Source organism: Strix aluco, chromosome 4, assembly GCF_031877795.1.
Source record: "Strix aluco isolate bStrAlu1 chromosome 4, bStrAlu1.hap1, whole genome shotgun sequence".
In the NCBI taxonomy this organism is placed as follows: domain Eukaryota; kingdom Metazoa; phylum Chordata; class Aves; order Strigiformes; family Strigidae; genus Strix; species Strix aluco.
In genome coordinates, this window is record NC_133934.1 from 112,184,634 (window position 1) to 112,210,693 (window position 26,060).

Genomic DNA, 26,060 nt, shown 5'->3' on the forward strand with positions numbered 1-26,060 from the left:
TCTAGGCAAGCAGACAAAGGAACTTATCAGACATAGCCTATGGTTGCTCTACAGCAGAGCTAGAGATGGCATTATCAGCAGAAATTCAAGTGTTTTTTCTAGCATAAGATGCATTGGCTACTACCTTTAGCAACAAAACCTAAATGTATCACAGACGTCTTAAGTAGTCACAGTTTACTGGTGATAAAGTTCTAGGAAGAATATACAACAGCACTATTATTTGCCAGCTAACTCACATGATGGGTATTAAAAAGTAGGAGGGGCATAACAACTCTTCCTAATTTGTCTCCCTTTGACAGAGAAACATAGTTTCTCTTCTTTCTTTGACCCGCATGGTTGTGTGGTTGTTTTGCACCACCATAGAGATATCGGTGCAGAAGGACAGACTTCAAATGAATGCTAAAGTTTGAACTGAAGAACAGACATCAGGGAAAGCAAAATATGCATTTTTGCCAAGTCTAATAAAGATCTCAAAAAGATGCACTGGTTTGATCTTAGGTTTTGCTTTTCAATAGCATCATCAATGCCAGGTGAAAAGTTAATTCCCAGTAAAATTCCAGCACTCTGAAGCTCACAAAAAAAGACGGTCACAGGGCTAGCATTAGGGGAAGGAAAACAAAAAAAAAAAAAAAAAAATACATCAAAAGGAAAAATTATTTTAAGTGTCTCTTTGGAGCATGTCAGCATAGACAATAGTCCTGGAAACATCAAAAGCTTTTTCCAGCAGACAGCCATTTAAATAGGTGGATGATTTCAGGGTTTCCAATTTTCTCACCTTCCATCACAGAAAGTAAAGTACATAAACACGCTTTAGCTAGCCCAGATAAATAAGGAGCCTCAACGTGAGCGTCAGTTTCCAGTATGACAAGTTAATACTCTGAGGGGGCATCTTCTGAAATCTTTATACAGATCAGGATTAAATATGATCCCCCTAAGGTCTCTCAGACAAGGCAAGGACAGTCTACATTAAATAACCCATGCTCCTCTAAATCACTAAAATTATGAAGAGAAAACAAAGGAGAGATCTAACCTGAACATACCAAGACATTGTCTCTTTCTTCTCTACTGTAAAGCAACCTGATCTACGCCTCACAAGCTAGTTTGGTGATTTATGAAACCCTACAGAACACACCATTTAAATCACTAACTTGGCAGGAGTAATTCACGTTTATTCAAAATTAGTGTCTCCTACATATACACAGCCCAGGCTGGATAGGGGATCCTCCGCAAACACAGCAGACGTCCAAGTTATGCTGCTGGCAAAGGATAGCTGTATCAAAGCCTGAGACTTCATGTACAAGATTTTCCTCTCTATTTACTCCTAAAAACACAAGAAAAAACCTCACATTATCAGCACTCCCAAGATGTAAATTTCCAAAGCACTTCTGTATCTAAATGACATGTTCGAGTGTCCTCACACACCGAGGACCTCAGCAATAAAAACGTGCAGATGCATAAGAAATGAGAGATAAATAAGATCGAAAACATAATACTCTCTATTCTCCAGAATAGTGGGTTGATTTCTTCTCAGAAGAGATAAAAACCAGAAGATAAAAAACAAAAGCTCACCAGAAAGCAAGAGCAGTCCTTTTTAGAGACAGATTGGAGCTGAATGACTGAGATTGTTCAATTCAAAAACCAGACTAATAGAAGAGGCCCCAAGTGATTCTAATTACCCTCTTCTATTCCAAAAGACTGTTCAATAGAACTGAGGGACAAAACAGTGAGAGATGTCATACTTTCAGTACACTGTTAACTGAGGTGGGGGAAGGGGGGTGGACACTGTCACCAAAATCAAGATTAGACATTTATACTGGAAATAAATTGTTAAAGTATCTAATCATATCAAAAATCTTACAGTAGGTTTATAGGCTTTTGTTTAATATAAGGAGGTAAAACTTCATAGCAGAAGACAAACTAACTGCTAGTGCTAGAAAGAAATTTTCCAAAGGAAAATATCCTCTAGCTGTCCATTAATCTAATATTGTTCTCTATTACTAAAGAACTGGGCTCTGATTTAAGAATTGCAATTCTTCTCTTCCTGACTGATGCTTAAAATTAGAATGTCATCCAAAGCATGCTAATGATATAGAAGTTCTCATAATGAAGAGTACTAATAATATCACCGTGTGCCATGCAGTATATATCGCTTAGTCTTTGTAGCTATGGAGCTGTGCTCACGGAAGTTTGATCCTTTAAATACATTAGATTTTCAGACACACTTGTAAAAAGACACTCAATCCTCCCATTGCTTTCACTAAAACATCGCAAATGCTTCAGCATTTGGACAGTGCTTGCTGAGCCTATTAAAACACAAAACATGATTTTTTTTGCAATACAACAGTTGAGTTTGCTATCTTCAGAGATAAAATTTAGTAACGCTGATTACTATATTATATAATCCAATTTCTGCACCTGTTTTCTGGTATTTTAAAAACCCATTTTTTAAATACTTGACCTTCCCACTATGACTGCCTTAAATATTGAGACTCAACATGTCTAGGTACCCAAGTTTAGTCAGGAAAAGTAAGGGAAGATGACATTTAAATGGTATCATGTTGCTTTTAGAAAGAGCAGCAAGTGAAACACTGATCACTGCAAGTCTAATCTTACTATTAGAAATAGCCATGCTGCTTTTAAATTGAGCATTCTTCTTTAAGCATACTAACATTTCTGTATAGCTTTAAGAGGCATGCAAAATTCTAACTGTGTAAAACTGTAATGCTTTAATACTAATACTTAGAATTATATTCTCTCAACATCAGCACAATTCAAAGCAGGAGAAACTCCAGTATGCCAGGTCATGGTACCATAAAAATCAAAGTACATGTCCATACAAATCAGATGAAGTCATTCTATTCTTTCTCTCTGGTTTGCTGATTTTTGACAGACTTTTTTTGTTTTAGTACTATTCTGAATAATGAGTTCTGTCACATTTTGGCCAAATGTAGCACATTGTACCAAAACTGAGAGAGCATGAGCAAAAAACTGTTACCACAGGAAAACATAAACAACTTCCCCAGTTACAGCTCAAACCACGTAATTCTTATACTATAAGAAGCCCCGCTGAAACAAATGGCATCATTCAGAAGCACTCATGAATACATGGTATTAAATGTGTGATATTACACTACGGCAACCTTGGATGTTAGATTAGAACAAGTAATGAGCCACAGCTTCCTGAGCACAATGGGAAGCTGCAGATCTGGATTTCCCACACCACCTGACATCAGAGATGGCTAGCAGTTCTTAAGAAACATTTTTTCCTGGATTAAAATGAGAATGTTAAAGCATTAAATGATGCAAATAACAGTGATTCAAACTTCTGATTCAACACCCCTAGTACAATGGTCTACAAAGGTACACTGATTACTTTTTCCTTCACATTTTTAGCACCAAGGAGAAATATAGTCTAGCTGTGACACCCTTCTAGGGGATGCTCACAGCCATACTTCAAAACTACTTAAATTTCTTCAAGAAGATTTAAACAAAGAAAAAAAAAAAAAGTGGCCGTTATGGCCAAGTTTTCTGGTGTGTCTAAAAGCTTAAATGAAAGACAGCATCTATTCTAGTGTCCGCTGGCAATACCTGTTACTCATACAAGTAACGCACACAGAAGGTATGCCTTGGAGCACTAAGCGTCATAAAAACAAATTCTGTGCTGCAAATTACCTACAAAATTGTCTACTGCTAGCTCTTACCCCAACAGGAAGAGCAAAGGAAATCAGAATTTAGAATCCATCCGCAATGACACCTACTGAAAGGGAAAGGATTGATGACTCAGGCTCACATCTGCCCTTCATATTCCTCAAATCTCTCATTGATTTCACAGCTTATAAAAGCATCCTCAGAGTGAAAATACATTTAGAAAATAACACCAGCACATTTCTTCTGCAAGGTCAGTTTGTAATTATTGTTTTTATAAACTTCAGCACCTGGTAACATTCACTGCCAAGTTAAACGTTTTTACCAAAGGTGAGCTATCGGAGAAGCCTCGATTTTGAGAGAAAGGCTGAACCCTAAAAGTTGCACGAGTTACAGGCAGGCCCCTCATTCCCCATGTAACCGTTGCCTTTTCCACGTGAGCCAGAGGTGTACCTGCTGCAGATTACCCTCCTCCACACCCGAGTACTTCAGGGCACACCCGAGAGGACTCCTTCCCTCCCGCCGGCCCTCTGACACTCGGGGGGGCCAGGGACCGCGCAGCGACCCTCAGGCTGCCGGGCCGCGCCGCGCACCCCGGCGCACAAGCGCCCGTACAAGTTTCGGCACCGCGCACCGGTGGCGGGGCGGGGAGAGGAGGGGGACGCGACGCGGCCCGTTAAACCCGGCAGCCAAAAGCCATTTCCAGGCTGTTTCTACCCACGACGAAGCCCGGGCGGGGGGCGGAGGGGGCGAGGAAGCGCTGACTGTCCTCGCGGCGTTTCCATCCGCTCCCCGCAGCCCCACAGCGCTGACCGGACGCGGGAGGCGGATCGCCGGCGCAGCCCGGGACGGCACCTGGAGCAAGCAGCGAGGGGGGCGGGAGGAGCAGGCGGGGGACGGGCCAGGCGGCGGGGCCGGGGCCCGCGGGGGGATGCGGCCAGCGGCGGCGGGATGCGGCCCGGCGGCCCGCGGCGGCGGTACCTGATGATGTCGTCCTGGTGCCCCAGGTAGAATTTCTGCCGGTGCTCCCGGGGGCTGTAGACCACGCCGACCCCCGCCACGAAGTAGACGATCTCCTTGGCCGCCGTGTAGTAGAGGTTGTTCCGGCACTGGTGACCCCGGTAACCGTAGACCCACTCCAGCCGCAGGTGGCAGCTCGGCGCGCTCCGGTCAGCCATGTCCCTCCGCCCCCGCCAGCCGGGTACGGCTCTCTCCCGCCGGAGACCCCGCGGGAAGGGGGCGACGGGTCGGCCGCCCCCTCCGCTCGGCTCGGCTCGGTGTCCGCCGCGCTAATCCCTGGCCGCCGACATGGATGCCCGCCGCCGCCGCTCGTCCGCCGCCGCCTCACAGAGGGCGCCGCCGCCCGAGCGCGCCTCGCCGCCCCGCGCCGCCAGACATGGCTGCACTGAGACACCGCCCGGGACGCGGAGCGAGGGCGCGGCGCCGCCGCTCCGGCCCCCCCCGCGCCCCGGCCTGCGCCTGCGCCGAGGGCAGCGCCGTCAGGCGGCGAGGCGGGGCGGGGCGGGGCGAGGCGGGGCGGGGCGGGGCGCGGCGGGCCTGCGCGGCCGGCGGCGGGAAGGGCGCGGGCCGAGGCGCCACCGGGAGGAGATGGCGGGGACGGGGACGGGGACGGGGACGGGGACGGGGACGGGGACGGGGACGGGGACGGGGACGGGGCGGGCAGGCCGCCCGCGGAGCAGGGTCGGTGGGGGCAGAAGATAACGAGCTTCACCGATGCGCCTTCTTGGCGGGGGCGGGGGGAGCTTTTTTATCTACAATTTTCCTTTTTTTTTTTCTTTTTTGTGCTGTTTTGGGGTTTTTTTTCTTTTTAAGCGAGGCCGTGTCTTCTTACCCTTCCCCAAGTTTGGTTTTGTATTTTTACTGCCGCTTCGGGGAATATCCCGGTTCCTTGCCTTTCCCGCGACCCCCTGCCGCCCGGCTCCCGGCCGCCGCTGGGGCTGGCCCCTCCTCAGCCGTGTGGGGAACCCCCCCCCGCCCCGCTCTCCCCGCGGGCCCGGCGGCTCCTCTTCTTCCACGAAAGAAATGTCAGCTGTAATTTTTAATGACTAATACTTAACCCTTTAACCCCGCCGCCTGCCTCGTATCCCACACAAAAGTCATATCCCCATCCCTGTCTTAATTTCCCCATGACACAACTTTTCAGCCTTGGATCTCAAAGCGTTTTACACGGCGAAGTCACCATTTTCCCATCTCGCAGATGGGGAAGCGACTTCTCCGTGTTGCATGAAGCTGAAGTGCAGGGGAACCTCTCCGCCCCATCCAAAATTTTGGTCAGGAGAACATGCTCCCCAGCTTTGTCACACTCTGCAGTACCTAGCTGGCTAAATAAATGTGCATTACATGAGCATGTGAACAGTTCTGCACCATAAACTTGAATACTTACTCTAAAAGCTCCTGGCTTGACAATTGAAAATAAACCAAATAATTTTTCTATTACTTCCAGCTCAGATTCGGCATCCCAAGTGTATGTATTTTGACAGGATTTATTTTTAAATCTCCATTTCTTTAACTCCTCTTTCTCTTCTACTCTTTCATTAGTCATACTGACATTTCTTCCACAGAACATCTACTTCTAACTAGTTACTTCATGGTGGAGATGTTTTTCCATGCTACTCTATGTATGTTTTAATTAGAGGGAGTTTTTCCTCTTAAATCTTTCTAGAGTAAACTTGATACTATATTATTCCTTTCATTGTTTTAGAAAAAGAATTCTTTCATAAAAACATGCATTTAAGCATTCTAGTCAATTAGCTTTATATTAACAGATTTTCACAGTCTAGAACACCGAGAGACGGTATTTTTGACAATAAGGATTTTCATGACACCAGAATCAGATGCAGCTTTCAGTCCCACGTGTTTATTGAAAACAACACAAGACACATAACAGAAGTCTGCAGAGAGATTCATGCAGCCTGAATCTTCACTAAAATATACAGCCAAGGAAACTTCCCCTTCCATGAAAAATTTAATTTTTTTAAAAAAATGGCTTTTATCCCTAATCAGGTCAAAAAGTCATATATATTGACCAACAGATAAAGCAAATGTTACTTCCACAAAAATCAAAAGCAGTCTTTTTCCCTTCTATTTGCTTCCTAAACAGCCAGAGCACCTTGGAACTTGGGTAGCTGCAGTTTCTCAGGAGTCCCCCAAGGAAACAGACTGGAAAATTCCCAGCTAGCTCATCTATAAGTACAGAATGTATTATTCTTTCTAATCTGATGTTAACTCTGCATGGCTGTTCTGTGTTGCTGTCCCAGCTCTTTTCATGGGAAACGTGGTTACAGAAAAGTCTATAACAATGATGCATAGTCTCATTCTGGAAATAATATGAAAAGGAAATGAACACTGGCTTCCTCTTGAAAAACAAAAACCGAAAAAACCCTGAATTTCTGCATTGTTTCCTCTTGAATTCCACAGAATGTTTTTGATACTGATATACATTTAATCAAACTGCTAGTAAGATTTTGTGCAGTTCCATAAAGTTACAAATATATTGAGGCTAAAAATAAGATTACAACTGCAAGACTGTTTCCTTTATAAGCTGAAGTTTATGAGAAAGTAGGTTCGAAAAATACTGAATGTATACGATGACTGAAATAACTTGTTTCAAGCTTTTAAATGTTAATTGGATTAATTATCAGCAGACATAGGCAGTTGATACATATTTGACTTCTGCTGTTGTAAAAGCTCATTTGAAAGTGGGAGTATTTTTCTGGTATAAATTAAGAATATATTAGTTTTCTCTACTGCACATTTATTGCATATTTAAACATGAATGTACAAAAATACATAATTATGGTGTCTGCTTTCTTCTACTCTATATAAATATATACTTTGTTGGGTTATTACTTAAAAGTGAAGTTCTGGACCTCTTGAGATCAATACTAATATGTGGTATTAACTTCAGTGGAGCTAAAATTTTAATCTTGTGGTCTTATTTGCAACTCAAAAATTAGACCAAGAGAGAATTTGGTTGGTGAAAGTGAATAGGCTGTTTTCAGCCACATGTTCCAAAAACATTACTAAAACTGAAAAGAGAAAACAGCAGCAGGAAGAAACTTTAATGTGTAATGAAATTGGCTGTAACTGGAAGATGCAGATCCTATGTCCTGTAATGAACAGGAGAGCCCAAAACTGTAGTCAAAAAAACTACGTATACGCAATGCAAGGAGGGTGGGAACAGCAGCATGTCACACACCACACAAACTGCCAGTATTTCCTTTTGATTGTTCCTGAATTGACCACCATCTCTAAGATGAGAGAATGGCAGAGCAAAAATTTCAGGAGGAAGACTATTCATTGTTGTAGTTTGCTATCCTTATGCCTACGCATAAGGGGTGCAAGTGAAATTTCGCACACTCAGCATCTGGTTTTGCCAGGAATAGGAAGTGGTGTAGTATCACAACTTCTTCCTCTCCCCTTGCTCTGTCTAGTGTTCCCACGCAGCTCTGACACCCGTCATTCCTTTGGCCTCTACCAGCCTGGACGTCTCCACCCAGTATCACTGGCACCGGGCAGTCATCACTTCAGGGACCACCGGGCCCTGGGACATCCCGCCGTCGGTGTTACATACGGTGCACATGTACACTAGGACTCTGACAGCAGTCCCTCTCCGTTCTTTTTCTCGGTGGACATACGAACTGAGCGTGGCCTGCCCTTTTCAAGCTCTTCCCAAAGCCTGTGCCCCCCGCCCCCCCCGCCCTCCCGCAGCCCGCGCGGGCCGGGGCCGGTGGATCGGGCAGGTGCCCGTGGTGGCGGGCCCGGCGCTGTCCACGGTGCTGATCGCGGCAGGCAGGCCCAGGAGGCCGGGCAGGCGGGTGTGTTCTATGGGACCTGTGCTTACAGTGGGAAATAAACGAGCTCTTCGCCAAAGAGGACATTTTATGTGCTTCCAGTAAGGTACTTTACAAGTGAAACATGGTGTTTAGCTGTTTTGCCTCAGCTGCCTATGATGGGTTTTAAATCTTTCCTATGATGTCAGCTACATCACTGCAAATTATATTTCATTAGTATTCAGTGACACAAGTACATCACTTCTCTAAATAAAATCAAATAAGTGTTATTTTAATGTCTCACAACACATACTTGTAAGAAGACGTACTTCCTAGTATATTGTAAATATATTTATAATGTATCTCATGTTCTACTAAATGGCACAAGGCTTAAAGAAAGTGATTTCTTAAACAAATGCTCTTGGAACAGCTAATTCCAGAGTACACAAAATGAGGGATTATTCTCCACTAAGTCCTAAGTAATACAGAGTAGCTGGTTCCAGTAGTAATTATATAATATGAAACAGACAAGCAACAGTGACAACATCATTTTCAAGATCCTTGGGGATGAAAAGGTCTCAGTCTATTATGGGAACACAATGTCTGCAAATAGTATTTTGCAAAACTAAGAAACCTGTTTAAGAGAGAAAGTAATGAGAATTACCTGCTACCATTTAATAGCTCTGAGGCATACACTGATGCTCACAAAGGCCTGTTTACTACTGGATAAAAGTAAGAAGTCAAAGAAAAAAGACAGCATCGCAAACTCAAACACTGTTTGAGTTAATTCTCCTTCAGAAAATTTAACAAGATATTTTATACCATAACAGCCAACACATAAGATGCAAGTTATTAAGAAATTTGAAAGGACTACAATATATTATTACAATAGAGTTTGGGGTTTTTTAAAGTAACATTAGAAATAAGAAGCCTTGAAAATAATCAGTAGGTCTACTGCATTATCAAGAAGCAAAGGAACCAATTAAGGTTAAGAAAATGGCACAGAAAAAGTTACTGACTTCTTCACGTCTCTCCTCAACACAGAAGACTCTGGGAAATACAAGATGGGAGCAGGTACAGGGTATGGTCACAGAAGGAGATATCATTATAACAAGGTGCTGGAAAATGATGAGCTAAAGAGCAACAAGTCATGAGTACATTATACATTGGAGTACCTCCAAAAATTCTGACAATTTCAAAAGGTTGTAGCTGATATGCTCTGAAGAGAAAAACGCAATTGCTCTTTAAAATCATGTCCTATGTTGAAGCATCATCCAGCACTGTAGCTGTTTTAAAAGCAAGTTCTATTATAAACTTGGTAACTATGAACCCATGTATTTTCTTTTGGTACTGATTGATAAACTAGATACAATGGTTGAAATGAAAATAGAACAATTATATGTGTATGAAACTAAATATCACAAACATTCATTTGTCCTGCTTCTGCAAGATAAATTACACCTTGATAATCATAGGAATTGTATCTATTTGGTAAACATTAATTCTGGGCACTGGAAGAAATGGGCACCCTATTAAAAAGACAATGAACATGTAATTTTCACAATGCAGACAGCAACTAGGGCTGCGATATGTTTATTCACGGAAATTGGATTTAGAAATGTCCTCACATAATGGTTTCCTAACATAGGGCTGCTAAAGGGATGGACAAGATACAAACATTATTGAAATTAAATTCATTCATCATTAGTATAGAAAGCAACAATTTCTTCTGGACATTCTAAAGCAGAAATAAATCTGTTTAGGACAGGAAGTGCTGCAAGTACATCAGTAAACAATACCAACTGAAACTGCGGATGGAACACAATTACTGAAAACTGTATACCGGCTTCCTTAGCTGTGACATTTTTGCCAAAATATCTTGTTTTAGGGTCTCTCCTGTAATCCAAAGTTACAATTCTCTCTCTTTTGAAACTGAGAGAAGGATTTCTACCATGATTTCAATGGCAAAAATCTCAGTCTAAGAATTTCCATCACAGCACATATTTTTTTCCAAATAAAGGGAAAAGAGCTTCGACATTTAGTTCTAGATTTGAAGTTGCTGTAGTAAAATGATGTTTAATATTAGTCTCAGAAGTTAGGCACTACCATTTGTATTCTTTCTTAAAATGTCTATCACAAACTTTAACAATTGGCTCTAAAATCTGTGTTAGCACATGGGAACAGTTCACTAAAAAAAATTCCTTTTAGTCTATAAACAATGAAAAAACTACCATGTTTCAGACCGCCAACCATCAGACACCAGAATGCATTTTGAAGCCACACAATGGACCACTCAGTTTCAGCAATGACATTGTGTTTACACAACATGGCTCTAGGCACCACACACACACTTGGATCTAAATAGCTTTTTTCAGCTTGCATTTTATGCACAATTATATGTGTACTGAAGTCATTCATCTAGGTGATTTGAAGAACTTGTATCAAGCACCAGCACTTGATATAACATGACAACCTAAACAGGCTTAAATGAGGCACATAAAGAGAGGCTGATTAAATCCCAATGCATTTTCTATCAATAGACTTATGACAAAAATCTGATTCTGAATTCTCAAAATCCATAATTTCAACTGTTACCTAAACTAAATATAGAATGCAATTAATTTTAAATTCTACTTAAGTGACAGCTATCTCTGGCTCCATCTTATGATATGATCAAACCCAACATGAAGCAACACCTTGCTTGCATGCAGTGGTAATTTTTCCACCTGTTTTCAATTTTTTCTTTACAACTAGGATAGCGTAGGATGATCAACCCAAGAGCATGTTGTTAATAATTTTGGGGGCACGAATTAAAATTTCAGCTGGCTGACGGTAATTAATCAATTAAAAATTATCAGGCCAAGATGACATCTTTCTACACAGTAGTTGGCAAGGTTTTCAAAATATAATGCACAGTACTGACTTCGCAAAAGCTCTCAAAAAGCTTAGCTGTCAAAAGGAATCATGAAAGAGCTTAGCCATGTCACTACATAGAATCAACATACAATAATGCAGGTTTGCCAAATATGACATCATTTACCAGGGATAATATAAATATTCAGAAGAACTGAAGGAAATAAAATATTTAAACATTTTAAAAAGTAACAGTATTAACCTTCATAATGCTGAGAAACTTAAAAAATAGCATAGCACTATTAATGCAGCAGTGGAATGCAAACCTTAAATTAATTCATTTAATTGTATGACTCCATATTATCAGATTTGACTAAGCACTGGAACAGATAAGGGCTGGAATAGGTGGCCCAAAGAGGCGGTGGATTCCCCATCCTCAGAGATTCTCTAATCTCAGCAGGACAAGGCCCTGAGCAACCTCATCCAACTTTGAAGTTAACCCTGTTTTGAGTGGGACGTTGAATTAGACAGCCTCCAAAAATCCCTTCCAACTTAAATCATCCTCTGATTTAGATACTCAGTTCTGTAAGCTGGTTCTCTACAGCCATACTGTACTTAAGTCAGTCTACCAACTGAAGTAAAGTAAGCCTACTTTAAGAACAGCAAATACTTCATTTTAAATTATTCCAATTGTAAAAGAAAATATGGGCAAGAGACTGCTACATGACATAGCTTTTTACTGTAATGTACTGTGCACAAGCCTCTATAAAATAGCCACACCTCACAGGAGGAAAATTGATCTTTTTCCCACATTTTCCCTCTAAAAATGATAAAATAATAACAAAACAGACTAACACTCCTAACAGGAAGAAAGTAGATTTGTAGGGCACCTACATAATTTTTTGTGGGAACTAACAGGTATATAACAAATGATGATGCTGGAATGGCTTTGTAAGTAATATAGCAGACTGAGTTCTAGGAGATCTGTATTCTCTCTCCACCGCTTTTTTATATATATATATATATATATATGTGAGCAAACCCATTTACATCAACATTAACTTAGTATTATTACGAGGGTTGCTACTTCAATATTTAGGATCCACTGCAACTAAGTGTGCAAGTCAAGCCCAGTTTTTTTAAGCTGAACATCCAGTCATCAGTGGATCCTTTGCAATTTTTTGCAACCTTTCTTTAAATGGAAATAACATACGAGCCTTTTTCATAGGCCGCTGGCTTTTTTTATAGCTGCATTGATTCCTCTAGTGTGATGAACACCAGTCTATACTCAGCACAGCATACATAGCATCTGCATCAAACAAGAAATAGTGCCTCATATGAAACACTAAAGATAAAAAGGAAGGTAAAAATCTCACTTGAAAAACATCCTGTACAGAGAAGGCAGTGTGGATCTGATCACAAAGACTGTATTCAGTCCATGCATAAATAGAACAGGGCAGACCTAAAGTCATATGAAGGTTAATGGCTTGGGACCTGAACAGTATTGCCATGTAAGTTCTGTTATCAGCTGCTGGATGATCCCTTTTCAGCTACACCATGGTAACCATGGTTACAATATCATGTATGATCAGCAAGAAGCAGCAGTATTCTTATTTATGATAGCAATAGTTGCTATCGATGCATATTGTTGTCTTGGCTGGTCACAGAATGAAACCCGCAGCTGTTACTATAAATTACTTTCCCTGATGCTGAATCTAAGCCTCAGCACAAAACTCTGCTCTTAATGCAATTTCATTTGCATGACCTCTCCTAATTTTCTACAGTCAGTAAGATATGGGTTCTACAAGCAAATATTATGTGAACTCAACTTCAGATGGCAAGGTCCTTGCTGCAAATAGCAAGTAAAGAGGGAACTTCCTCTTTGTGCTCTTCCGCCACAACTACATGCCTTCCCAAAAAGCAGGCACTTGTCATGGCCTGATCTGTAATCCTGTTTGGGTTCATTCAAAGCACACAAAACAAAAGTTGCTCTACGCTCTTTGCTCTCAATTCTCCCAATATCAACTGTATCTGAATCATACCCTTTTTGCATGTCATCTTTCATGATGCCAACACTTGTTCAAAGGCAAGTCAGATGTCCCTAGCCAAGGCAATCTGCACGTAGATGTGTGGTAACATCAATGTTCATTTTCAAGCCCTTGTTAATTGTACTGAGCAGTGAATTATATCTTTCTTCTGTATTCTTACACCTTGAGAGAGATGACTAACTGACAGAAGCAACAACCTGCATCTGAATGACTTAGCTACTGAGGGATACAGGACGTTTCTCCACAGAGTTGCATAAGAAATTTGAGGATACCAACAGAATTTTAGGAAGTATTTTTAGGTTCTATTCCTGGCAATTAGCATTCCTAGTTCAAGAAACAAGTATGATTGCTTGTCACACAGAAGACCCCCATGGGAGCCTCACAGAGAAAGGCAAACTCAGCCTATAGTACTATGTTTTTAAAATGAAAGGAATCTTAGATATCAGTGGGTCCTGTCCTACTCTCTTCCATACACACTTTGTAAGAAGCTAATTCATGTATCTCATACTTTAAATGTCAAGAAACTGATGCAGAAGTCACAAGAACATTTGGAAAATGCAAAGCATTTTAGGCATACCAATAGTTTATTCTGGAGGAGTATGTAAAGGAGAAAAATATTAAATATATCTATCCTTTCAGAGCCAATATTCAGTATCAATTTAATACACCCTTATCAGTAGGAAGAAAAAAACTGTATTAAAATAGGTGAAAATCAGAAGCAGATTTAAATCTCTAAGCAACACTTAATCCTGACAAGTAATTGAACAATTAATTGAAACAGAACTGAAATCCAATACACAGATATAGATGTCAACAAACTCTATGTTTTATAAAAAGTAATTATGCAAACCCATGTGTTCTATGAATAAAGATGAATAATAATGGATTCCTGATATTCAATAGAGCTCCCTGATATTTTCATTTAGAAATAATTATAGTAAGAGTTCTTATTGTAGCCTGTCTCAGGGACATCTAGTTTTCAAATGAAAAATAAACCACAAACAGAAGAGGAATTACAACTGTCCCTTACTTCTGATCCCTGAATTTTCTGTTCTTAGTTCAAATCAATGAAGGCCATGTTCAAATTACCTGTGAGACAGTGATATCATCACAATACTCCAGCTGTAAATAAAGCAGCACCACTGAATTTCCTGTCCTTCCACAGAAGATGAGAATAGTGTCTCAAAACATACCAACTGCAAAGGTCACTTCTAATACAACGACTGTGCATAGTTATACAAGATAAGCACATGACTTTTCTTTAATAAACCCTGGTGAGTTCTATAGTTATACCACATACCTATCATTGTCCCAAGATAGCACTGGCACAATGAACATGGAGGGATTCATTATAGTTGAAGGACATTTGAGTATTATGACCAAATTAAGCAATTCTACTTAAAGTAATGGAAGGGACTAAGCCCCAGACTACAAAACTTTTCAAAAAGAATGCAGACTAGCCTATATTGCACTCAAGCCAAGCAACTTCCACCTTTCATAATATCACACATAAACACCACTTGTAACATTTCACACAGTGAAACCCATCTTCCACCTAGACAATCTCTCCCAGAATGTCACTGTTGCTAATTTTTTTTCTATCAGTGTTAAAAAGGAAGTATGTAATTTGTTCTTCTCCCACAAATCAAGTACATCTGAGGTATAATTCCCAAAATTTATTTTGTCCAACTTTCCATAGAATTAATTTTCCTCATTTTGGGGAAGAGTGGGTGAAAGAAGCACATAGCTCTAGCAAGCTACTCAGTGTCTTAGCCCTGAGCTATGGGAAAGAAACTAAGCAGTTTCCACACACATTCAAAATTATTCTTTTTCCACACACTATACACAAGTATGCCAGAAGCGATAGTTCCTGGAGTATAATATGAAGATCTAAGCACTGCTAATTTCACTGAAACCAACCACTAATTTCCCATAAGCAACTGAATAGCTATCTTGTGATGGATAAAACTTCCAGCTCTCAAATGGGATGTCAGATATATATTTGAATAAGTGACATCACAAAGGAAATCCAGAGCTGAAAATCACTCCTTAATACCTTGCAGACATTAATGCTAGAGCCTGAAAGATACTGTTGTGGAGGAGGGCCAGCATGTTCAGTCTCCCAATCTGTGACTGTGCATCCCCAACAACAACAAATGGTATCCATTTGAGTGCAAATGAGAGTTATTTCATGCACCGCAGCCCATGACAAAACTCCTGAGAAGCCAAACAGGTTCTCCAGGCTTCTCTCAGTTTAACGACAAATACAATTTGATGTCAGAGTCATTTTATTTACAGGCCAGTTGTGTAGTGTGGCTACGTACAGGGGACACAGGACACTTATTTGCTGCCCAGTTGACTGAATTCTTTTTAGATCTAGCATATACAGCTTAAATGACTGTGATTAACTTGCAAGTCACCAGTGGCTCACTTCATGCATAGAAAGGCATGTACAAAGGATCAGCGTATACAGTCACAACCACATGAAGCCCTGAGAGCAAAAAGCTTTGATGTAGAAAACTTTTGCAGTTAAGTTTCCACTGACCTTTGGCTCAGACTCACCCAGTCCAACTTTGAGATAGAGAACGGCTTTAGAAAAATGGGGTATGTGGTACACTGCACAACTATGCACTAGACAGGAATTTGTCTGTGCAAAATTAGAGGAGCAAGCTCCTTTTTCATGTTCACACAGATCAGAGGTGGCCACTGCCCAGAGGCGGTGGCAGGAGCAGGAGATTGCATTCTAGGCCAGCATATGATCAGCTTTGTTACTGGCCTTCTGTACTTGCTCTTTTATATATACTTCAGCTTTGCAGAAAGGCAGTTGATGGGCTTTTTCCTTTTACTGTTGGCATCAGCCAAATGCATACAGTACCCTTTTTTGGGATAAGCATCAGCATTTGCAATAGACTCTGGTACTAGATACCTCAGCAGACAGGTTGTACTCATTAGCATTCAGGAGGGCCACATCACCAGAGCAAACACAGCAGCTCTGAACCAGGCATACGTGTGTAAAAGGAATACTGCTCACCTGACTTCAAAAAACTAAAAAGAGCAGGGGTCTTTAAAGGCCAGGAAGCCAGCAGCAGACCCTCAAGGAAATAGAGCAAAAAGTAACCTACATACTGTTTTCCTCTACTGTAGAGGACTTACAACAGGACTTTAAAACACCCTAATTATGTAGCTGGACATGAAATATTCTAAATTAATCTATGCTTCTCAGAAGGTGGCATGGAAAAGACTATTTACAAGCCTGTGCTTGACCTGTGCAAAATGACATGAGGCTAACTAAAGTGCATTGCTGCCCATGTGGATGGCCTATTGTAAAAGTTAATGTTGCTGTTAATTAGGAGGAACATAGAAAAAAGGATATGTGTAGTGCTAGGGCCTGAATAATAGGCCCCAAAACAAAGTTGACCTCTAGAGGAACCTCACAACCAAACATTATCCATTATTAGTATCTGTTAATTAGTAAAATCTGTATTACCATTAGTGTTTATTATTACTATCTGATCATTAACAAAATATGTATGCTCACTAGTGAAAGATGTAGCTTAGGCAAAATGTAAGCAGTAGCGAGGATGAAATGTCGTGAGAATGTGTATCCAACTTTCCTTGTTTAGCAGTGTTTGAGGCTGAGAACCCAAGTGTTTAGCCTTGTTAGAAACTCTCTTGGTTCTCCCTGCCAAGCCCTGGCCAGGCTTTGGGTGGAATCCAACAGGAGGATGAAACCAGATGGTTCTGTTCAAAGAAAAGTGCAAGTCATTCTGGCTTGCTGGTTTTTGGTATATAAGGCTGGACCCTCTTGCAGCGACTCTGGATGCCTCATCTACGGACAGACACATCACGTAGGACTTCCCACTTGCAGGGAAAGGCTCTCCAAATCCTCGCTGTAACCAGGGCTCCCCAGTGTCTGTGGATGTGGATGATGGTAACGTATGCACATGGTGATGTATCTTTCTTAACCACTATTCTCCCCATCGTGTAGCAATGATTAGGTGAATTACCTTGCTTATTCTTATTTTCTATAATTAACTGTATGCAGTAATAGTTAAGGGTACTACTCTGTATTTTTCTTACTGCTTATTTTCTGTATTATTTTGTTATATCCTTTAATTATTAACAGTAAAATAAGCCTACTCTTTTCACTCTGGTGTCTGAGTTTAATTGGCATCCTTGATCAGCAAAACAATATGAAAATTCCTCTATAGTCTCTTCCCATTACTCCTCTCAGTATTAGTCTGGGAGGACTGCAACTCAGAGTCCAGGAAAGGACAGACAGGGCTATAGTGTCTCTGTTCATCAGCTCCTGTTTTACCTCCTCTGTCAATCCAATTCCCTCTCTTTTTCTCATATGCCATAGGATAATTAATCAGCACTACCAACCAGCCCTACAGTTAGTCCTAAACCCATGATTAGGATTTGTTTATAACCCAAGTCAGCCAGGGAGTTTACACACACCTTCAGGGACTTTTGTATTCCTGCAAGTAAAGTCTTCCTATGTAGTCTTATTTGACATATTCCTTAATGTATTAGTTGCCCTGTACTGGCTTCCAAAATCCTGTTATCAGCATTCCAGAAAGTGGGTAGCAAGCATTATAAATACTCAGCTGGACTACCCATCTGGCTTCTATGCTGTTTGAGAATCACACAAGTGTGCAAGAGTGCCTCTACACATGTCAGAAGTAAGGATTCAGATACAGATTTATTTGGCAAATAAATACTATAGGCAGATGGATAGCATGAGTTGCTCAGCTAAACGGGTATGAAACTTCTTCCAGTTTTATATGTCACCTAACTTCAGCTGCAATGGATTACTTCTTTTTCTTTCCCTGAAGGTAGTCTCGTCATCGGCCCTGAAACTAATTCCTGGCTGTTTAGCTTTCATGCAGTTACACTGGAGGGAGACAATCATATAGGACTCTACAGAGCACACAAAGACACAGTGACTTTGTGCCTTATTACAGGATTTTAATATGTTAGAGAAGTGAAATATGGCTACCCCCAGACATTATTATTTGGAGGAAGTATTAGACTGGTTAAAAGGTTCAAATTTGGGGATTTCGATAACCAAGGTAAATGAGAGTCCCTATATTAAAAAGCTCAGAACGCTCCTCTATGCAGGAAGTGAAAGCCAGCATTATCAGTGTAAAAGACTTCAAAGATGATATGTATAGGATGATCTCTGTGCCAATACCAGAGACAGACCAGGATAGAAGCGTGCCAAGAAAGCACACCAGCAGCACACTTGGGGATTTGGTCTCACCTAGTAGCAACAGCAGGCTGTGACAGATAGAATGCATTTCTATGCCTGCTACAGAGGTAGGAGTGGACTCCACACATGCAAATAGCATCTGCACCAGGGGATTGGCCTTACGTGAAAGGTAGGACAGGTTGAATCATGTGTAATTTTATGTTGAAGTGCTCTGCTCATACAGAAATCTGTCAATATTGGATTAAGTCTTCTTCGCAATGTTCCTCCAGGATCAGGACATACTTTTTAGACAGCTATTTCTGAGAATAAGACAGTGCCAGTTTAGAGAACTGACATTCTGTAAGACTTTATGGAGGACTAACATACATATTCTCAGGTCTATATTCATCCTCTGAATAGTGCACATACAGAGGCAACACATCAGCAGGGACTTACATGTACTGTAACTGCCGACTTGGGTGGACACACCTTTCTCTGTCCATCTTCACATTTTCCTCCCCTTTTACAAACTTTATCCAGAGCACTTATCAGTGAAATGTTCAATGCACCTTGTGTAGCTTCTGGAACACTGACAAAACTGTGATGTGATCTGGAAGCAGGAGAAGACCGACAGTGTCTTTCTATTCTACATGCTGGCAGGTAGGCCATGAAAGTAAATGGTTTGATAAAAGCTAAATTTCCAGAATCACATTTGCTTTACATTTGGAGCTATATAAAGGAACTAATCAAAGGCTCTTCCTCATATAAGTATTGCTGACAAATTATTACATAGCTTAATCTTTCTTTGAACTTTGATCTAAGGTACAGTTTTATGCTTTATGATTTTAGGTCTGAGTGTTCACATTGCCATGGGTGGATGAATTAGGTTTGCCAGGACAACTCTTTCTGGCTTCATACGTTTGAATTAGATGCCTACCATCATGCAGAAACTGATAAAAACTCCTTCTGATATCTGCAGCCAAACAGAGCAAAAACCCCTTGCAATTACAGCTTGAAAAGAAAGAAAAAGAATTTTCCAGTCATTTTCAACACTGTAAAATCTTATAATTGTAAAAAAGCAGAAGATCCATCTTGATCTAATTGCTACCATAGGACATTACTTCAGTTTGATCACTAAGTGCGATGAATACCTTTCCCAACAGTGTAACAAATAAAAATTGCTCTGGGACCATCTCCCCCTTTCTTTTGCTGAAAAGCCATATAGCTACATCTGACAAGCTAACTTTGGAAGACTGTGACCTTTCTTGTTATAGATAGAATCTTGGTGCTATAAAACTACAGCTGAAGTCCAGTAATATATGTATTACTGATTAAATATACAGTTATTATTTTACTTGAAAATCATTCATTTTCTACCTCTCCTCCCAAGAGAGCTTCTTGAGATGCTTACCGGTTTTCTTGCTTTCAGGGGCATCCTCCCATGACCAGGGACCAAATACTGGCAGCTCACATGACTCACAATTTATTCCCATTAGTTTTCAGTCACACAGCCTCATCTCATTTTTTTCTTCTGAAAAGTCATCAGCTTTCATCACAGGAACATAAAGTTCATCCCCCATATAAAGCATACGGCTTCATGCCTCTTTCTGGGTCTCCACTGCTTTCTGCTAGAGAGCAAGTCACCCTGAAGATCCATTCCTTTCTCTAGGAAACAAAAACCACTGTTTCCTTGTCAAGTCAAAGACCCTCAGGTGAGCTAGAGCACAGAGTAGTCAATAATATCTATGACCAATCCACTATTTGCTCACCTGAACGCACAGCTCCCAGGTTGACAGAGTACTTGGAAACCTTAATCTGTTGTGTTGCCCACAATCACCACTTCATTGTATTTCATCTTGATTCACTAGCTCAAAATGGAAATCATTAAGAAGACTGTTATAATAAAACATTCTCAGCATCTTTAGACATTTAATTTATTTTGTAGTCTGGAAGTAGCCATTAAGATATTAAGGCTTAAAACAGGTGTTCACAAAGTACATGTAGCCCTTTAATTCTGAGCTATTGGTCTCCTCTGTTCTCCTGTGCAGATAAATGTTGTGTTTAACTGATGTGGTGGGCTGTTCACACACAAAAGAAAACTGCTTTTTAAAACAGCAAGTATAAAACATTCTGGCATCGTCTCCGGTAAACCAACTAACAGCAGTTTGGCATTTTAATCTAACAACTTTAGAACTAATGTACAGACCTCAAAATGCATCTCTACAAACTGAAAGTGCCATTGACATTATGTTCTATAAAAAAGTAGCAGCCTAGACATGCTGAATTACCTAACATTGTCACAGCAAGCATTTAAAGCATTTAAAAACCCATCTCATAAATGTACACAGAAGTAGAGGAACTCCTTAGTATTTTTAATAAATCTATAGGTTTTGACCAATGTTCACAACCTCTCTGAACAGCACATCCTGCTCATTGTGCTGAGCCTGACCATAAAACACACGCTGGAGGATTTGCCATTTAAAAGAATTTGTAAACAAAATGGGATATCTTACAGCTCAGTAGTTACTCAGACACAGTACTACAACTGAATAGCAGTGTCACAGCAGTTGGTCTGACAGAGCAACAAGAAATACTGTTCACTCTTCTGACCAACCTGAGCTATACAGCGAGTCTCCTTGTGCAAGCCTCCTACACGTTTTGGGGGAATGCAGCACATACCGATTCCCATGATGACTTAAAAGAGAGAAGGGACAGAAATTATTGTACTATTTCCTTTCCACCCTTCTTAACTGGGGATGGCATGGGCTCCAGAAGAGATTTCACTCAGATCACTGTTTCCCTGTGCACGCTCCATGGAACAGCCAAAACCCAGCTCTCTATAGCTGCTACTTCCGTTCAAACCACCTACTCTTGTATTAGAATAAGCCATCGCCCCGGGACTGGCACTTCCATTTCTGTTTTGGAATCCTTCCACCTGAAATTGATCTTATTGGCCTGGATATCCACTTCATGGATCTTGGACAAACTGTTTCAGTGAGAAAGAAGCAATAAAACCAGACTGATCCATTAAAATACCCATGACGTGATTTTAGCTATCATGTTAGTGTTCATCCATCAGGGATTGTCACATCACAAACTCACTTATTTCTCCAAGAAATCCTAGAGACTTTTTTTTCTTCCTTTTACTTGGGCTGATGGTTGCAATCAGTATCTTACAATACATACAAAGTAAAAGTTGTTGTACTTCAGCTTCTCCCATCTCCAAATATCTTGGTCTTATTATTTGTCTGCAAGAACTAATGAACTAAAGGAACTAGCAGATTCTGCGAGACTGAGACCAGTGCTGTTCACTGCACTCTGTACTTTTCTCAACCAGGACTCCCATGGCTCTAAAGGACATTTTACCCAAATAAGGATTAAAGGACTGTATCCTTCTTGTTTAGGCACATGTCCCAATTCGAAATGGCTCTTGATAACAGGCCAGCCGGTAATAGGACACAGTTAAAAGCTGTGGGGTTATTTGAAATCTACCGTTCTCAATATTACAGATCGAACTCTGCTTTCAGCCACGGGTGTATCAGCCTGCGACAGGCTCTTGCAGGAAGGGGCCCGGCCCAAGAGCGGGGCCGCAGCTCCGGGCCCCGAGGCGCCCCGGAGCCGGCTGGGACCGGCCGCGGGACCCCGCGGAGGCCGCCCCCAGCTGCCGCCCGCCTCCCCCGAGCCCTCCCGGCGCGACGCGCAGGCCCGCCAGGCCGAGGCGGGGCCTGCCGTCTCCGTGGCAGCCGCTCGGCCGCCCGCGCTCCGCCCCGGGCCCCGCTCGGCAGGCAGCGGGCCGGGAGGCGCCGGCGGCCCGGCCGGAGCCGCCGCGGCGGTCTTGCCGCCGGGATGGGGCTGGAGCCGCTGTTCCAGGCCTGGAGCTGCTTCAGGCGGAGGAAGTTCCGGCAGTGCTCGGAGCTCTGCTCCCAGCTGCTGGAGGGGCCGCCCGGCGAGCAGGTAGCGGGGGCCGGGGCGGGAGGTAGTGGTGTCGGTCGGCAGCGGGCCGCGCCCCCGCTCCCCCAGCGGCCCGGCCGCCCGCCGGGGCTAGCACCGCGGCACCGCCGCTCGCCCTGCTGCAGGGGCCGGGGAGGGCAAGGCCGCGCCGTGCTCCGCCAGCAGGAGGACGAGGAGGGGGAGGTCGGAGGGCCAGGCCGCGCCTGCTCGCCGAGCTCCCCAAATCTCTCTTGAGAGTGGAGGCGGTGAGTGCGGGGCTGCCGGCTCCTCCGCAGACATGCCCTGGCTGTGCCCGCCCGCCCTAGCCCCAGCCCTAGCCCCAGCCCTAGCCCTAGCCCTAGCCCCAGCCCTAGCCCCAGCCGAGGGCGGCGACGGGGGGTGCCGCAGGTGCGTTGTACTGCGGGGGATGACAGCAGCGGAGCGCTGGGACTCCCCACAACAAGAGTTGTAACTCAGCCGCGATTTTGCGGAGTTAAAGAAGGAAAAGCCAAGACTAAAAGTCAGGTCTGCTTAAGGACGTTACTGTTGATTTTACACCAATTGATTCAGATATCACAGTTGCTGTATGGCTAAACCTCATAAGGTTAAGGGACACCTATTTTAGCTCAGCTTACGTACGAGGATTACCACGGGACAGAAGGCGTTCCCATTCCTCTCTTTTAGCTTTTTTTTTCCCAGCTGCAAAGTCTCTGGAAGTGTTAGGCATGTGTTGTTCAATATCTACATATTTTCTCACCCTTCTTAAGAAGGAAGGATTTGAGAGGGTTGTTTCTGGATTAACATTTGTATGCATGTAAACGTTTTTACTGCCATATTTGGAAAACAGTCATTGAATGGGCTTTATCTTCATCATAAATACTTTACAGTAAATTAGTCTTTCAAAGTATCCTATAGCCACATATTTTAAGAATCTTGAAGGCAGCCCTTTTAATCGCAAAGAAAAAGTCTTTAAAGAAAGCTGCACAGTCACGTGACTGTGTAAATGTAAAGCACAGTAATTACTTAAACTGGTTTAGGATAGATACTTAAAAGATGCTCTTGTTTATATTATATACTGTAAGGCACCAACAAGAAGCCATGAGCAGAAATTTTTTTAGCAGAGAAGACATTCCTGGAAAATTAATCCTGAACACTAAATGGGATTGAGCATTAGTTCTGTGCAAGTCCTTCAAAAATTAGTCTTGGGAACAATATAATTTATCTGTATTTACATTACTGGGTGTCAATACATGCAGTCTTTGCATATGGACATACAGCACTTGATTTGTGATAGAAACTCTTGAGACAGTACAGATAACAGTAAATAAAGTCATAAAGATCATAGTGCTTCTGTTACTATTCATTTATAAATTCTTTAATTAGTAAAATGTTTTCCAATCTGTGATCTCAACATGGAAATAAAAAGGCAACTGCATTTCTAGTGTGTGTTGAAACTCCAGTATAAAATTGTTTTGTTACACCTGGCAACTCCAAGCTTCTGCTGGGCTGTTTCTGGTAGCACTGAGGAACTTGTTGAAGACATTGCAACAGACAGAAGTGGGGTAAGGAATAGAAGGTGTACAAGGCTGGGAAAAATGTTTAGGAGGAAAATAACAAAACAACAATGTGAGGATGTAGATCCCATGTGGTTTTCCTTTTTTCTTCCAAATATTGATCACACATGCTGCAAACATTTAAGTATATAAATTAGTCGTCTTGGATAAAGCTACACATTCTTCTTAGAGAAGCAGGACCTTACATACCAGCAATGTAAGAGTTTTTTCAAGTACTATATAAAGCTGGGACAAGCGATCACTTAATTTAATCTTTGAAATGATCACACCAGCCTATAAGCTTCAACTTCTATAAGAATGAAAGGGTGAAAACATTTAAGATAATTATGCTTGAGAAACAGTGGGAGGATGGGGATATAAGTCATGTCTACACCACATCAAATCACAAGCTCTTAGAGGAGGTCCTATATGAAGTCTCTGAATTTTAAGATCAAGTTTCATTAGTGTTTTGAAAAGACTTCCAGGTCATGGTTGCCTGCAAAGGACTGGACTTTATAACTTCAGTCTGTTTCTTTCAGAACTATATTCCTGTTCACGGTTTTGTGTGAAAAAGGTACTCTTCAGCAGCAGCATATTTCAAAGCTACCTGAAAGTTTAGAAGGAAGAGAAATGTCTTTGCTTTCTGTAGAGGCAAACTTAAAATGTGGTTAGTTTGGCTCTTGCCCCATCTTCTTGAGGAACCTTCGTTAAAAGCTTTTTTTAAACAGGAATTGATAACTTTTAAAAGTATTTTAAAATATATCTACTTTAGCTTGGAAAAAATTAGTCATCTTTAACATTTTAAAAGTGCATGGAATTATGTGTCGGTCTTTTTCTGAAAAGAGATTTCATAGAACAGTGTTCAGGTAAAGCACATCACAAGTTTGCAGACACCAGCAAGTGGATTTTACTCTATATAAGTACTTTGTGTAAGCGGAGTAACAGTTTAGAGACTTTAAAAATAAATAAATAAATGGAGGGGTAGTTATTAAGTGGCAATTCAGCATGTTTCTTCAGAAGGATCATGAAGTATACTGTACTTCATGGTGTAATGTAACGGCTACACAGCTCGCTCTTCCATCATTCCACTCTGTTAGTCCAGACAGCTCCTGACAAAAGATCTGGCGTTATTTATACCACCTGTTTATTTTGGTACAGCAGGTTGGAGAAACCAGAATATTGGTTAAATAACTTTCAAGAATACAATTTGAACCAAACTCAAACCAACTCAACATACAAAATCTTACACCTGAAATCTCTTCGAGTAAAACATTTTCTAATTATCTAGTTAGAATATAGCTTTAACGTTCATTGCAGACTTATCATGAAATGGCATTTCTCTTCAGTCAATGTGCTCATGATGTTTTAGATTTTACATTTTTTATTGTAATCAACACAAAATCTTTGCTGGTTATCTGTCCATGTAAGTCTGTATTTTATTATTCTGCTTCTCATTTGTAAAGCCTTGCAGGTCTTTTCCATAGATGTGTTGTTGCACTTTCAGCTCATTACTTTCTAACACTTGCTTGTTTTCAGGTACCAATATGTCACATTTGCCCTGCTAGACTTCAGGCATAGAGTAAAGGAAATAGTAACATGCCTCAGGAACGTGTCCTACATGTAGTTGAAACCTTACAAACTATTTTGAACCTACTTGATACAACAGAGTGAAAAAATCATGTTTATGTGTTGCAACATGTATACTTTGCATTTAATAGAACTGTTATTTTTATAAAACCTTTGAACGATACTAATCTCCAAGGCTGAACACTGAGGTAGTTAGAACTCAAATAAGTGACATACATTACTTAATGATCCTGACTTGCTTAGTCTAATACTATTTTACATTATTCTGTACTTATTCTAATGGTAGCATATCAGTTAAATTGCTGTAGTGATCTAAAGTGATCTAAGATTACTTTTTTTTTTTTGAGTTAATTAAGAACCCACAACCATTTTCAGGTAGATTGGCTGTTGATTTCTGAAGTCTGTGTTTTGAAGGTGGTGTGTTAATAAAATCAGTAGTTCCTAAATATTTTGATTT

At 41.4% G+C, this 26,060-nt stretch overlaps 2 protein-coding genes across 3 annotated transcripts in view; one reads left to right on the forward strand and one right to left on the reverse strand.

The window, feature by feature from the left end:
* The window catches only part of EML5 (EMAP like 5), a 123,658-nt gene extending 118,629 nt beyond the window's left edge, over positions 1–5,029 (reverse strand). For both annotated transcript variants that reach the window (XM_074824898.1, XM_074824897.1), the window contains exon 1: positions 4,627–5,029. In XM_074824898.1, coding sequence (XP_074680999.1) covers positions 4,627–4,823 — 197 coding nt within the window. In that variant the 5' untranslated portion in view covers positions 4,824–5,029. The remainder of the gene's footprint in view (positions 1–4,626) is intronic.
* A 17,260-nt stretch (positions 5,030–22,289) lies between these two features.
* Positions 22,290–26,060, forward strand: part of TTC8 (tetratricopeptide repeat domain 8) — a 45,956-nt gene continuing 42,185 nt past the window's right edge. Inside the window, exon 1 of the mRNA XM_074824899.1 lies at positions 22,290–22,487. Coding sequence (XP_074681000.1) covers positions 22,380–22,487 — 108 coding nt within the window. The 5' untranslated portion in view covers positions 22,290–22,379. The remainder of the gene's footprint in view (positions 22,488–26,060) is intronic.